This window comes from Atta cephalotes (genome assembly GCF_000143395.1).
Source record: "Atta cephalotes unplaced genomic scaffold scaffold00020, whole genome shotgun sequence".
NCBI lineage: Eukaryota > Metazoa > Arthropoda > Insecta > Hymenoptera > Formicidae > Atta > Atta cephalotes.
Genome location: NW_012130084.1, coordinates 968,028 through 982,065, shown reverse-complemented (window position 1 = coordinate 982,065; position 14,038 = coordinate 968,028). Strand labels below are relative to the sequence as shown.

The following is a 14,038-nucleotide window of genomic DNA, read 5'->3' as shown; positions in this document are numbered from 1 at the left end:
ACACACACACACACACACACACACACACACACACACACACACACACACACACACACACACACACACACACACACACACACACATATGTGTGTGTATATATATATATATATATAAATGGAATTGATGCATAAAGGTAAAGTAAAAGTTTCGTGCATTTTGTTCATTTAGAAAGCACCTAAATATCGAAGTGAAAAAATATCGACCGACTGTGCTTAATAAAGTAGGCGACAATTTTTAAAACGCGCGATAATATACCAGCAGGATAGCTCTGCAGGATAATGGTGCGTGCCGGCGACGTTAATTACGCTCCTGCGGCGTTTGCAAGTATAATTTTCGAGTGTCGACACGCACACGCGTGCGAGAGCGTGTCCTATGCAGATTTATATTCCGCGGACGCAGAATAATAAGAACTCTTCCTCATTCCGGATCGATTCGTGACCCGACCTCAACATCGATTCTTTCTACTAAAAGCATGACACGAGAAAAACTCTTTAAATACAAAATTTAACTTAAAAATGTACTAAATATGTTTTAAATTTTAATAAATTTACATTTTAAGAATAATAATAATTTTAGAGGAAAGAAGTAATTTGTTTTTTTTCTATTTAAAATAAAATGTTTCAATTTTCTATTATATAAATATTATATAAAATACATAAACTTTATAAATATATTTCACGATTCGGTGTTAATATCTTTTTGGAAAAATTTAAGTCGCAATAAGTTTACATAATAATAATAACAACTTTGTATAATATGCAATTAAAATAAATAATATACATATAAATAATGTATATGATACGTGAATAAAAAATTCTTGTAGAATGCAATATTTAAATATCATACCTCACTTTTCCACCGTAACTTTTTCGGTATAACAATTAAAAAACTCAATGAAGAGGTAGAAATCAAGTTTTAAAAATTACAATTTCTGAAGAGTGCAGCAGCATTTAGTATTCGAGCATTTAACAAAATTTAAGAAGTAGATTATCCGCATATTTAAAAATCTGAAAATGTAATACAAAGCAAAGAGTACCAAATGGATCCCGAGTGTAGGAAGTAGAAGCTGGAGTAGAAACTACAACTGCAAGAAGGAACAGAGTTGTGAATGTTCGCACTTAATAGGAGGATATTAGCGAAATAAAATTTTTTGAGTTACATTTAATCTCGGCAATAACCGGTGTTGTTTGGCCGATTGCATCGGCTGTAAATGAGTGCGGAGCGGGTATAATGCGCTTGGCCCCGGAACGACCCGAACTAGGGAAGCACATTAATATACCTAATGGTACTCCGGAACTTGGTTCCAACCAACCCCCGAGACAAAACTCCCTTAATTGTGCCACTTCCGTTCGAGCGAAAATTTAGCTGGTAACCTGCCGAGATTATTAACCAGCGCCTGACGCGATGTGTCTATTGATAGATAATGTTAAAAAGTAACATATCATTTGAATAATGTAGAGTAAATGTTATCGCTCATCTGCACGTGCATATGTATGTGTATTTGCACGCAAATATGTACATATCGAAAGAGAAAATCACTTCATGTAAAATAATAAAAATATTTATTGATATATTTAAATTTCCAAAATTAAATCCCCAATAGTATCGTCTAGACATTTTAAATTATTATATCTTTTTGCATCTTACAATTTTTTAGACTAAATTTTATGTATATATATATATATATATGTATATATATATATATATGTGTTACAAGTTTTTATATTTTTTATTTCTTTAAAAAAAAGTTATAAACTCAAGATTAAAAAAATTTCTCAATCAGACAAATGTATTTTTGATAACATATTAAAAACATCGTAAAAAATCTAAAAGCATTTTATTTTCATGCATCCAATTATAGAAGAATTCAAATGTGCTAGGATTTATGAAGAGCTCGTAAGTTCGCAAGATCGCGAACTTCCAAAAATCTAAAGATTCCAAAATCAAAGGATTTACATGTTACATTATAAACTTGATCCCTTAAATCCAAGGATTTAAAGTTCAGCAATATAGAGATCTAAAAGCGCGAGTCTTTTCAAGAATTGAGATGTATGCAAAATTAACGAACGATATCATTTCTGCTTTATGAAGAAAAAGAAATCATATTGACTCGTAAGAAAACTATCGCCCACTGCCAATCAATGCGTGTCACTCCCATGGCACCATTTAACCAGTAACTCCCAACTCCTCGTCTGTCTTCATCATTTATTCTCCGAGGGTGGCGTAATAAAGCTCGGCAGATATCAAGCCCGATAGAAGTCGGCGTAGCTGCAAAACGATCTCCGTGACTCGCTTATCCGGCCTTGTATGTAAATGTTGACATGTTTTCTGAAGCTGGAAACACATACATGCACACACGCACATACTTACACACACGGTGACACACCTGCGCGCATGCCGCAAAAGGAAAGTCGTGTTATCTCATGTAAATCTTCACGGTAGCGCGATAAGCGTGAATTTCACCGCTCGCTTATTAATATTTATGTCCGGCGTTAAAGGGGTTGGCGAGGGCGAGCTAACGTCTACAGGCCACTTCAAAAGCTCCCGACTACATTTTCTTATTCATTTTCTTAATAGAACGATTACGACGCATTTGCTGAAATCTTGGATTCTCTCTCGTGTCTCTTGAATTGTTAAATCTTTTGGGCTACCAATATAAAACAAGTATTAAGTGTATTTAAATTTATAACAAAAGAGAAAGAACTTAATCTGGTTAACTGAATGCATCGAGATATCTAGAAATTAGACAAAAGAGATAAAAAAACTTGTTTATGATTATTAAAACTAAATATCTTTATAAATCCAAGTTAAAACATAAATTTATTGTTATCTGTTAAAAATTCAAATTTAAATAAAAATATCTAATAATAAAATGTAATTCAGTCACTTTTATATTACTTTCGAATTTAGAAACGCTAAAAATTAATAAAAAAATTTGATAATCTTGAAAAATTCAAGACATTTAATCTCTATTATGCATCAATAAATTGGATATAGATTGTATATATTTTCAAAATTAATAAAATAAAGATGAGAAAAGAACTCTTGTAATTTTCTGTCGATATCAATAAAAACTGCAATAAAACAAAATATCTTGAATAACGTAGCATAATTGTGTAATGTTTAACTTGCAAATAATTATTCCGGTCATTCGTCTGACTGAGAAATACATGAAACTATTTTGAGCCGTAGGAGGAAAATCTCGTACTACAAAATGCACTGTGTTACTATGCACCCTGCTGCAACAAGCAAACCTAATTTACACAAACCGCAGGAAATGAACGCACGAAGGAGATGAAAGAGAGAGGAAAAGGAGGAAGGACATGTTAAGACTGTATTTCCATTCGCAGAGATAATGCCATTCCTTTGTCTCGATTTTTCGGCGCCGAATTAAATATTGTACGCTTGTACAGTATTATAAATAACAATTTTGTTATTATGTAGGGATTTACTGATATATATATATATATCGCTTCGTAAATATATTAAGGTCGTTTTAGTAAAGTACCGAAAATTTGGGATGTCTCACCAGAGCCCAACCAAAATTACAAGTATTTGCATAATTTGGATAAAATATTAAAACTGTATATATTTTAATGAAATAGTAACATACGATATTAAATCAAGAGCTGCATCCTCATCGAACGAAAACAAGATGAGATTATGTTTACTTTTCGAAGTTAAATTTATATGCAAGTTTATGCACGTAAATATCTCTCCAAAATGGCCGTTGACCTATTACTTTTTTGTGATTATTAAAATCGTAATTTAAACTATTATAACCTCGTTTATGAGAAAAGTCTATAAGATTTGTGTGCAAGTAGTCAAAGAAGCGTCTCTGCGAGCCTTATCTGTCACTAAGTGATACGAAAGATTATATTTTCAACATTTATTTTTTTGTTTATTTCATCGTTAAACTTACCGTTTTTGAATTTTGCACTCAACTTCATTATATAAAAAAATTAGACTTTCTATGATAACTCGATTTACTAAAAAAACCACCTTAAAATATTTATTAATTACTATTTATCCATTTTTACCGATCTTTTTGGGGCATTTTTAATTTATTTTCATGCATGGCATATATCATCCAAACAGAATAAAATTAATAAATATATAAATATAATAAATATTAATATTTAATACTAATAATTGAAATTAAAAAATATATCGAAGCATCAGGTATTATTAAATTATATAAAGTTAAAACTAATTAAATGGATGAAACAAGAAAAGACAAAAGCGATATAAAACTTTTTTTTTCAACTAATTTTATGTGAAATTTTCTCGGCGTGTAACTTAATAACCCGAACGGGCGCGCGCGTCAATTAAACTTTCCACAATTACGACAAACGATAGCCTGCTTTTAAATATTCGCTATACAAAAGAGAAAGGCGAAATACAAAAATTTATAATTGAAAAGCAGTATAATGAATAAATAAACAAAGCGCATGGAAACTGATAGATGTATATCAAAATAAACAGACGTAACTAACTGAATTTGACAGGGACGAAAAAAACATGGGTTGTTAAAACTTCGCGGCGCTTGCCGCATGATTCGCTAAAAATCTGCAATCACGTGATCTCGATGGGGGAGTGCGGGAAGAGGATTAACGGACGGACAATGAACGGGCGATCCTGCTTGAATGGCGTGCTGAAGCGCACTCGAAACCGAGCCGAACAATTCACGCGTAATTCTCGTAACTGCGATATTCGCGTTTCACTGCGATTTCCGTCTCGACGAGGTCGGATTTGGCTTTCCTACCCGTTTCAAAGATCTTACTCAAGGCACTCAGCACGATTCAAATCGTGGGGAATTCGATTCATACATTTTACAAAATAATAAACGTCTATTCTACATTTCATCTCCTTTTATAACATATAATTATTAAATTGTTATGTTATTATATTACCTTGAAAGGAGAATAGAAAGGTAGATATAATTTTGGTGATGACGTGTAATCTATAATTCTAATCTCTCAACACGCATGATATTTTATATATGGCGCAAATCAAAGAGAAACAATATCGCCTCTAAATATCACAGAATTTTTATGTTAATTATTTAAAAGAAGATTTTAAAAAGAAATTATATGCGCTGCGGGATGTAGAGAGAATCAAATCATTAATCCTGTGATAATATAGTAACGTGGAAAAAAAATAAAAGAAGATTCACAATCTATGTTTATAATGTCATCTCAACTCTGTGGAACACCCGGTACACGTTGCATTAAGCGCTGTGCGACGCTACTCTGCGACTAATTGGGAGCGGTTAATGAGGTGACGCATTTTTATTGTTCTTCCGGCTTGTTAAGCGACCTGTTTGCTTCCGTAACACGTACGCCGAGAGCCCCGGGAAGGCGCAGGGATAGCTGGGAATCCCGCGCGGATATCCTGAAATTGTCCCGAATACCCTGCGCGAATCCCGGAAACGCCGGCAGAATATTTTTCGCGGCTTTGCCGACCCGGCGGATTATCGACATCGGTGCTACACACGTGCGTTTATTCGCATACGCGTCTCTGTTTAAATAAACGGGCTCTAGTGAATTCATAATTAAATCGGCTTGATAAATAGAAATAAATGGGCGACAAGACGGTGGTGTTATCAACGCCGAACGATATACATGCTTTAGCTCGTAAAATATTACAGAGAATAAATCTTACACAGAAAATGAATTAACTCACCGAATAATATTTTCGAATGAATTAAGTTGAAAAGTTAAATTGAAAGACATACTGCGTGGCGGTTATTATATTCTTTCAAAATATGAAGAATATGCGTTTCGCTTCAAAATATTAAATATTTTCTTATAAAACACAAATAAAAACGCCTAATTTGTCAAAGTGAGTCTTGGACAAATTGCGCGTCGATTGCTTGAATTGGAAATTGTGAAATTTATATAAAAAATATTAGTAGACAACAAGATCCTTTTTAACTGAATAAGCGTTTTAAAATTGAAATAAATATTGAGTTTTCGAATTTTCCGAGATATTTTAATACAATATATCAAATAACAAATACATAGTAGACGTAAAAATTTTTTTAAATACAAACATTTGTCAAGTTAGAAATACATCGGAATAATAGTCTAATAAATGGACATGAACGGGAAGCTTGATTGGTTTTTATGTTGAGCTAAATGATCTGTTTGTTGAAACTGAATTGCCATTTTCGTCTCTGAATGGCATGCAATTTTGAATGTTATTTCAATCACCCTTTTAATATAGGAGTTCAGCCGATTTACATGTATGTGTAATTGATATTTTCTACTTTTGTGAACCGACCTCTCATTTCCGCATAAAACTATCTATTTACAATTCACCCTATTTTGTCCTAACATTATTATAAAAATCGGTCAATGCATATGTCCGTGTATAATAAGTATGTTTCACAGAACTGGAACAGTTGTAAATATCGAAAACGGAATGTAAATTCACAGAGAGTTGAGACTTTATTGTTAGAATATTTCATGTTGGTAATGAAAAATTTGCGAAACAAGATGTATAATCAGATTTTGCTAGAAAAGACCAGCGCATGGATGAGCATTCGTCGGTTATATTTATAAACAGAAAGGTATGCTTAATAGCAGTTTGTATATAAATATTCCATAAGCTACGTTATTTATTTAAAAAAGGTTTCAATGCATTGTATCTCCTTTGAACTAAAAAAAAAAATTTTTTAATCTCAAATATGATTATTGTGTAGCACAAAATGCCTGATTCCATCTACAAAAGCACTGTGATTATTTTTGCAATTTTATATATTGCATTTTAACGGATAAAATTTAAACTGAACCGAAATTACAATACACACATTTCAAAAAACCATTTTTGAATTTATGATGTTTTTGAAGACAAGTTGGGAGATATATATCGTATATGATAAAATAATAAGTAAAGCAAAACGTAGAATGAATTTCAGTATTGTGCGTCTCGCATTCTCTCAAGTCTCTGGTTTTTTTACGTTAAAAGTGGCTTTTGACGCATGATATTCGGTGGGAAGACCTCGCATAGGTTGGAATTCTGGTCAGGACGAGGACGCGAGAGATTGACGGCTGCATTAAAAGGGCGACAGGCGAAGGATCTGAAAAATCCAACGCGCAGATATTACTCGGCGTTCTCGAGATGTCATGTTTTTCTATCGTATTCCGCGAGACTTTACGTTCCAAAATTTGATTCGATCGCACGAACGAGAGTTTATCTTAGATGTATGTCCAATATACATGTTCGACACGAGCGATTTTAGCGCTGTTCTGCTACAATTTTTATAAAATTTTTTCTGGACATATGTCCAATAAAAACCTCATGTATATCATAATACACATATAGTATGCATTGACGGTTTTGACCCATTTTTTTACACTATCAAAGGTTGCTGGTCTGGCTTGATAGAACATAACATCTCTCAGGTTCCGGTATTTCTTCAAAAGAAGCTATCTTGATGTTAAACCATTTTGCTACATATATATAACATACGTGAAATGGTTAATTCATGGCAGCATTCCACTCAATTTCTTGAGCTTTGACGACTCGATCCTTCTTACGTGTCCTTCTAGCGTGTCTTCAATTTCAGTTTGTGTATACGTAATATTTTTCTATTCATTTCAAAATTTACGAAATGTTTTTTATTTTTTAACAACTTACAAATAAAGTAATTACGTATTATATTTGCTCTGAAATTTTTTCATCTTTTTTCAATAAGTATAAAAAGTATATTTAAAAATAATAATGTTACAAAACAATCTCTATTAATTTTAATTTTAGCAATATCTATAGAATCATTTTCATGTTTAGACTGCTAACCCTTGTTCTACGTAAATTTATGCTTACGTAGCGTTTACTGTACAAAACAAAGTTTAACTAATCTGTGAAACTGTTTCATGTTTAGTTTGTTATATTCAAAGTTTGCTTGAAAATTAATTTCAATATGATTGAATATTTTATTATTTATAAATTGATTTTAATATGAATTATATCTATTATTAATTATTTCTCCCTTTTCAATTACGCAGCCTTTAAAAAGTTAAAATAAACTTTAGTGTGAATTAAATATTATTTCTTCAAGATAATTTATTTTAAGATCAATTTTTTAATTAATAAGAAGCGACAATTAAATTTTGTTATGAAGTTAAGTTTAATTATATTTAAGATTTTTGACATTTGAAGAGCAGACATTTTAAAATGCGTTTTATCAAAATTTATAATATTCAGAAAACAAGAAAAACAATCACAAGGCAATTACGCGTCTTACAGAAAATAACAATTTGCCAATCAGTAAAATGTAAAATGTTGAACAAAATTGCTAAACAATTTCTAATAATAATGTTAAACAAATATATTCTGTTTGTCTCTAATTAAAGAACATAACACACATCAAGTACCTAAATTCTTTAATTTTAATATAAATTTGCTAAAAAAATGCTTTCTGAACATTTCAAAGTAGTTTATAATATGTGTTTTTTATTATTAAATACTACATCATCTCTAACTAAAAAAATGATATTTTGAACAAAATGCATTTTGAAAGTCTGCTCTTCATTTGTACAATAGTTATATCAAAATTTGTATTATTTCATCAAAAACATCTTTATTGCGATCTTAAAACTTTTCAACTACGTTTTGGACGAAAATTGACATCAATTAAATTGACACATTCGAAAAATATCTCCTTTTTTTCTACTCCAACCGGAATAGGAAAAAAGCGAAAGAAGAGATGGTGAGAACACTGGCAAAAGGAGAAAAGAGTAGATACGCGACTTAGTTCGTGAAAAGATATCGACGTTTGCCATGACCCTATCTGTCGTGGATAATGCATCAGCTGCTAGAGAATGTCTCCACCAGTCCTTTTTTTCTCGCGGTGAAATACTTCTCGTGTTGAGCATTGTACCAGATTACTGAAAATATAGCCTCAATCAAATTCTTAATCAATGTCCGTTGAAATAAAATACGTTTCAATGATATTATTAATGTTTTAATATAAAATTGATTATCTAAGAAGAGATAAAAATTGCATTTAGAGCTAATTTTCTTTAATTTAATATGTACTACTAAAAATCTATATATTCAATAATTCCTTCGATACATTAAAATACATCTCTTTTTTAAATAATTTTAAATAAGTCTGAAACATCCTATATTTTTGTGTACATAACAATCCCATAAAACATTATATACAATAGTTTTCCATTTTCCTTGTTGATTCATGTTAGTTTACTGTTATTATTATCATATGGAATTGCAACACGTGACTCTTAAAATTGCCCATCAAAGCACAAGGAACCTCTACGTGCGCAATACGATGCAATTACGGGTTTCTTTTTATTCCGTGTATGTATCTCGCGCAAGTTAACTTCCGCAAACATGCGACCGTTCGTGAATTCACGGTCACGTTCCGCGCGTAAAATACGTTCTCGGTGCTTGCGGGTTTATACATCGAGTTTAGGGTTCGTCGGCACCTTAAGGCTGGGATAAAGCGGTCCTTTGAATGAAACTCCTCTCACTGGAAGATTTATACGCGTTGTGCTGGGAAAAATCGAGTAGATAAGATAAGATGGTGCAACTACGTGCCAAAGAACACCGTGATCTACTTTGAGTAGATTGTCTGCAAATTTGTACAAATACGTGAGATAGCTTCGTAGTGCCAGACCTTGCATACAATGTCATGTATACACCTACATAATGAATTTATAGCGTATCAGTGCTTAGAAAAGTTCAATTTCCCGCAGAAATGTAATCTTCAGCAACATACGTAAGGATATGTAAAAATATTCTTTCAATATGCAATAGATATGTAATATGAGAAGGGATACGAGGCTGCTTCATTATTTCATAGAAAAAATATTTATATAAAAATGTAAAAACTTGTAACTTACCAGTCGTTGCCAGTTTTGGAGACGTTCTGTCGCTTGCGTCCAGTTTGGTGAGGCTTTGGCTCGGCTACCATATTCACATCTGAAAACACAAACGATTTCTTGATTAGTAAAAACATCATGAAAAAGATACAGAAGTAAAATAGAAAAAAAAGTCACGATTAATTAATTGTGCAATTAATTAATATATAAGGCAGAATTTAAAGATTATAAGATAAAATATTATAAATTAATGAACTAAATATATATCTATCTTTCACCTTCTACTCAGTTCTATATCACTTAACTCTATATTACTTAACTCTTCCTTTAATTATTATATTTAATGAATTATATAAAGATATATTCTTTACTAGATATTGAATTATAATTACTGAGATCTGTTAATATAATATTTTAACGGCTAATTAATGAAATTCAAATATATTTTAAGTTTGTTAAATTTAAGGGATAAAATATGAAGCAGATATTGATTTTATATATAGAAAAAATAGTGAATAAATAAAACTTTAAAAAGAAACCTCGTCGTTTTTAACAACATTGTGTTAAAAGTTCATACTTCATCCAAACATATCGACCTTTACGCTTGTAAAATAAACAAGTTCTAATAATAATAAATGCGATTGCGAATATCGCAGCATGCACGACTTGTGCCGTACGATATAAGCGTAAAGTGCATTCTCATCACTGCGCTGCATCGCTTCGCAGGCCGTTTGCGGCTTACGCGGATTAATAAAACGAAGATGGCTATGGCGAAGCGCGAAGTTTCCGCTCAGCGTTTCCGCAAACAGTTATTAATTTCGCTGCCTTTGAGCCGGCCCATAGCGAGATTGATAATGAATGCGCTGCTACGTCGCGCGTGGACGATCAAGCGACAAAGATTTTCACATTCTTCTTATTTTCGTCGCGATGGTTACCGAGACGATCGCCGTATTCATCGTACAGAGTGATTCAAAAGTCGTGCAACAGGTGTGCAACGATATTGATCCGCGCGCTGTTCTGCGCTGTAGCAGCTTACGATCGCGTACGTAAGTGATAATTTTCCGGATGTCAATAGCATGATAGATACACAAATCATGAATCATGAACTGTCATTAAGAGCTGCAAGTAATCATGCTATTGTGTTCCCATAGAAGAAAGATAAGGAATTAAAATAAGTTACGATTGACTTGACGATCCGATAATAAACGTTAAGGAAGCGCAGTGATATGTTGTACGCTTCTGAAATCGAGGGTGTTTAGAGATATCAAGAGAGGAAGAAGAGAGGATGTGTCAGAAAACGGGAATAGTGATATCTGCCGGAGGCAAGAAGATGGAATGGCAGAATCGAGATTAGAACCGATAAGGAAGGAAGTATCAAGAAGGGAGAGGTAAGGGAAAAAAAAGATTAAAAAAAGAAGAAAGACAGGAAAGCGAAAAAAGCGATAGAGCGAAGAAAAATATAAAGAGAAGAAACAGCTCTCGCCAATTTGAGGAAGTTGTTCTAGTCTTGTGGTGAGATGGTAGAAGTGGAAAATTGAACAGACAACAGGAAAATAGCGAGATTGTTCAAATAAATCAATATTGAGTAAAGAGATATATATAAAAAAAAGAAGAGGATTGTACATGGTGGATCATTAATTTTCTATCATCCATTAAGTTAACTAGGAATTAAAAATTAAAATATTAAAGTGAAATAAAATATAAGCGCGCAATTAGTACATTTTTTTTTTCGAATTTCATTGAAATTCACAATTTCTTTTTAGATGAAATTTTATCATAATAAAATTTGAACATACAATTTTGAATAAAAATTTTAGCATAATCATAAATTCAGGAACACACCCTTCCTCGTCACAAATCACTTCATCCTGAAAACATTTTCCATCATACCCGCTCCTGCAAGACGTTTGTTCGTATCCGTGTCGCTAACTTCCGGATGTTCCGCAAACCGTTGAGGTCCTGTAGTAAGTCCCTACCACTATCCCTTCGCCATTCCAGCCCCTCGCAAAGGGGCGGTTTGTGGATGTTCCTTGTTAGAGTAGCGGGCTGATTCCGTTGTGTGCGCAGCGGTGCGCTTCGTCCTTTGTGTGAGCTAACCAAACATCCCCCCTCTCAGCGCCACCGCCCTGTACCTTATCCTCATCCCCCTTATCCTTCTGCTCCTCCATTATCGCGGCTACTTGCGCAAATTGTTTACACGTCGGTCCGCGAGCATTTCATGAGGCCGTCCGAAAATTGATGATTTGGTAGATGTTTGTTGCACTTTGAGGAGATAGAGAAGGAGGATCTGATTTATTAGAGAAAGAGAAGGTGAGAGTATTTCACGGAGCCATTGAAGATGCTGGGTAAGATTGCATGAGAAGCAAAGTCGATCTTTGGTTTTACGCAAACACTGAAATTTATAAAGCATCTTCATTTATTGTCTTTAAAAACTATAAATTTGGCTTGAAATAAAAAAAATAAAACGATAACTGATTATTTACACGTAAAGAATGATCTAATAAATGAAATTTAAATCAATAAAAATTCATAAGCACAGATGTCTGTGCGATACAATAATCACTTTGCGTATTTTTTAACAATTATCAGGATACGGCAATTCATGATATTTTCACACAATATTTTCGGAGTTTATATCTGTTTGGGAGTTTTTTCAACGTAAATTTTCAATAAAGGTAAATAAGAGTAAAAATCCTGCGTAACAATTCGTGCGTTATAATTTAATAAAGTAAATTGTATTTAAATCCTTTTTACATCATTTAACAAGATGATTGAACGTTTCGGTTCAATCCAATCATAAACAATAACCAAAATTTAAACAATCAATTATGTATGCAGTGTGCCCGCACGAAATTCTAGTGTGCAGCGAACAGAGCATCTTCCAATTTCCATATTTGAACTATCAAGTAGTTTTTATACTAAATTAACTAAACAAACTCCGCAACTTTGACATGCAATCATATTCAATGATATAAGAGGGATTTAAATGTAATACTTTGTTAAATTATAACGTACGAATTACCACACAAGGTTTTTACTCTAACTCATCCGTGTTAAATATTTATGAGAATGAATCAAATATAAACGAGATTTTTTTAATTATTTATTGAACAAAAATAAAAATATAAAGAAATTATTTTTTTACGTAGTTCCCTGCTACATTAATATATTTTTGGCAGCGGATAGAGAGTTTGGCGATACTGTTTTCATAAAAAGTAAATTGTGTCTGCAACCAATTGCGTCTGACTGAATTCCTCCTGGCATTATCCACGAATCGCATTATTCTCCCAATTCTTCTTTCAGTAATCCAAATAAATAATCATATGGAAAGATTGTTCCAATGCGATTATCATTTGTTTGGGTCGCTAAAAGAAGAATCGGGAGAATAATGATTCGAGAATGATTCGTCCAGAGGAATTCGTGCGTAGGCTGTACTACTTTTTATGAAAACGGAATCACCAAACTCTCTGCTACCTGCTGGCAAAAATGTATTAATGTAACAGGAACCTATGTAGAGAAATAATTTGTTTTTTTTTTTATATTTTTATTTTTGTTCAATAAATAATAAAAAAATTTCCCATTATATTTGATTTATCTTCGTCTTCAAATTTCAAAAGTCCGATTAATCTCAATTATTTTTTTTTCAATAGTATTGAATGTTGAATAATTATCCAATTGATTGCGTCTAAGAAGAGTAAGCGTCATAGCAAGAATCGATAAATTCAAGCGCTTTCTCGCGTGAATGATGTGTGAACTCGCTTCCTCGGTTTATAATACAGTGAAGCTGTGTGTAATCGCTCGTCGCGGAACACTGCGGGCGATCGGCAAACGCGGCAATCGTATTCGCTAATTGTTTTTCTCGATTTGTTTCCCGCGGATCGAAATGCTCACGCGGATTGATTTATTGGTAATCCACTTGTACGCACAGCAGAAGAGAAAATCCGAGCGTCAAGGGGTTAAATGCAGCGCGGCGGAACGAAATTCCCGACATTCGCCACCGCGACGCAGCTAATCGTTGCGGGCGTCGGCGTCGCCGCGAAGTTTAGTCGATACGCGGGTGTACGCGGATGCAGTAACGCGCGCGAGAGAAAGAGAGAGGGGATGGGAAAGAGAGAGAGAGAGAGAGAGAGAGAGAATGGAAGAGGAGAGAGAGAGAGAGAGAGAGAGAGAGAGAGAGGAGGAGAGAG

The 14,038-nt window shown here is 33.2% G+C and overlaps 1 protein-coding gene across 1 annotated transcript in view; it reads right to left on the bottom strand.

Moving 5' to 3' along the window:
- LOC105619249 (uncharacterized RNA-binding protein C3H8.09c) overlaps nucleotides 1-14,038 on the bottom strand; it is a 101,797-nt gene that overhangs the window by 37,053 nt on the left and 50,706 nt on the right. Inside the window, exon 3 of the mRNA XM_012200773.1 lies at nucleotides 9,873-9,951. Coding sequence (XP_012056163.1) covers nucleotides 9,873-9,951 — 79 coding nt within the window. The remainder of the gene's footprint in view (nucleotides 1-9,872; nucleotides 9,952-14,038) is intronic.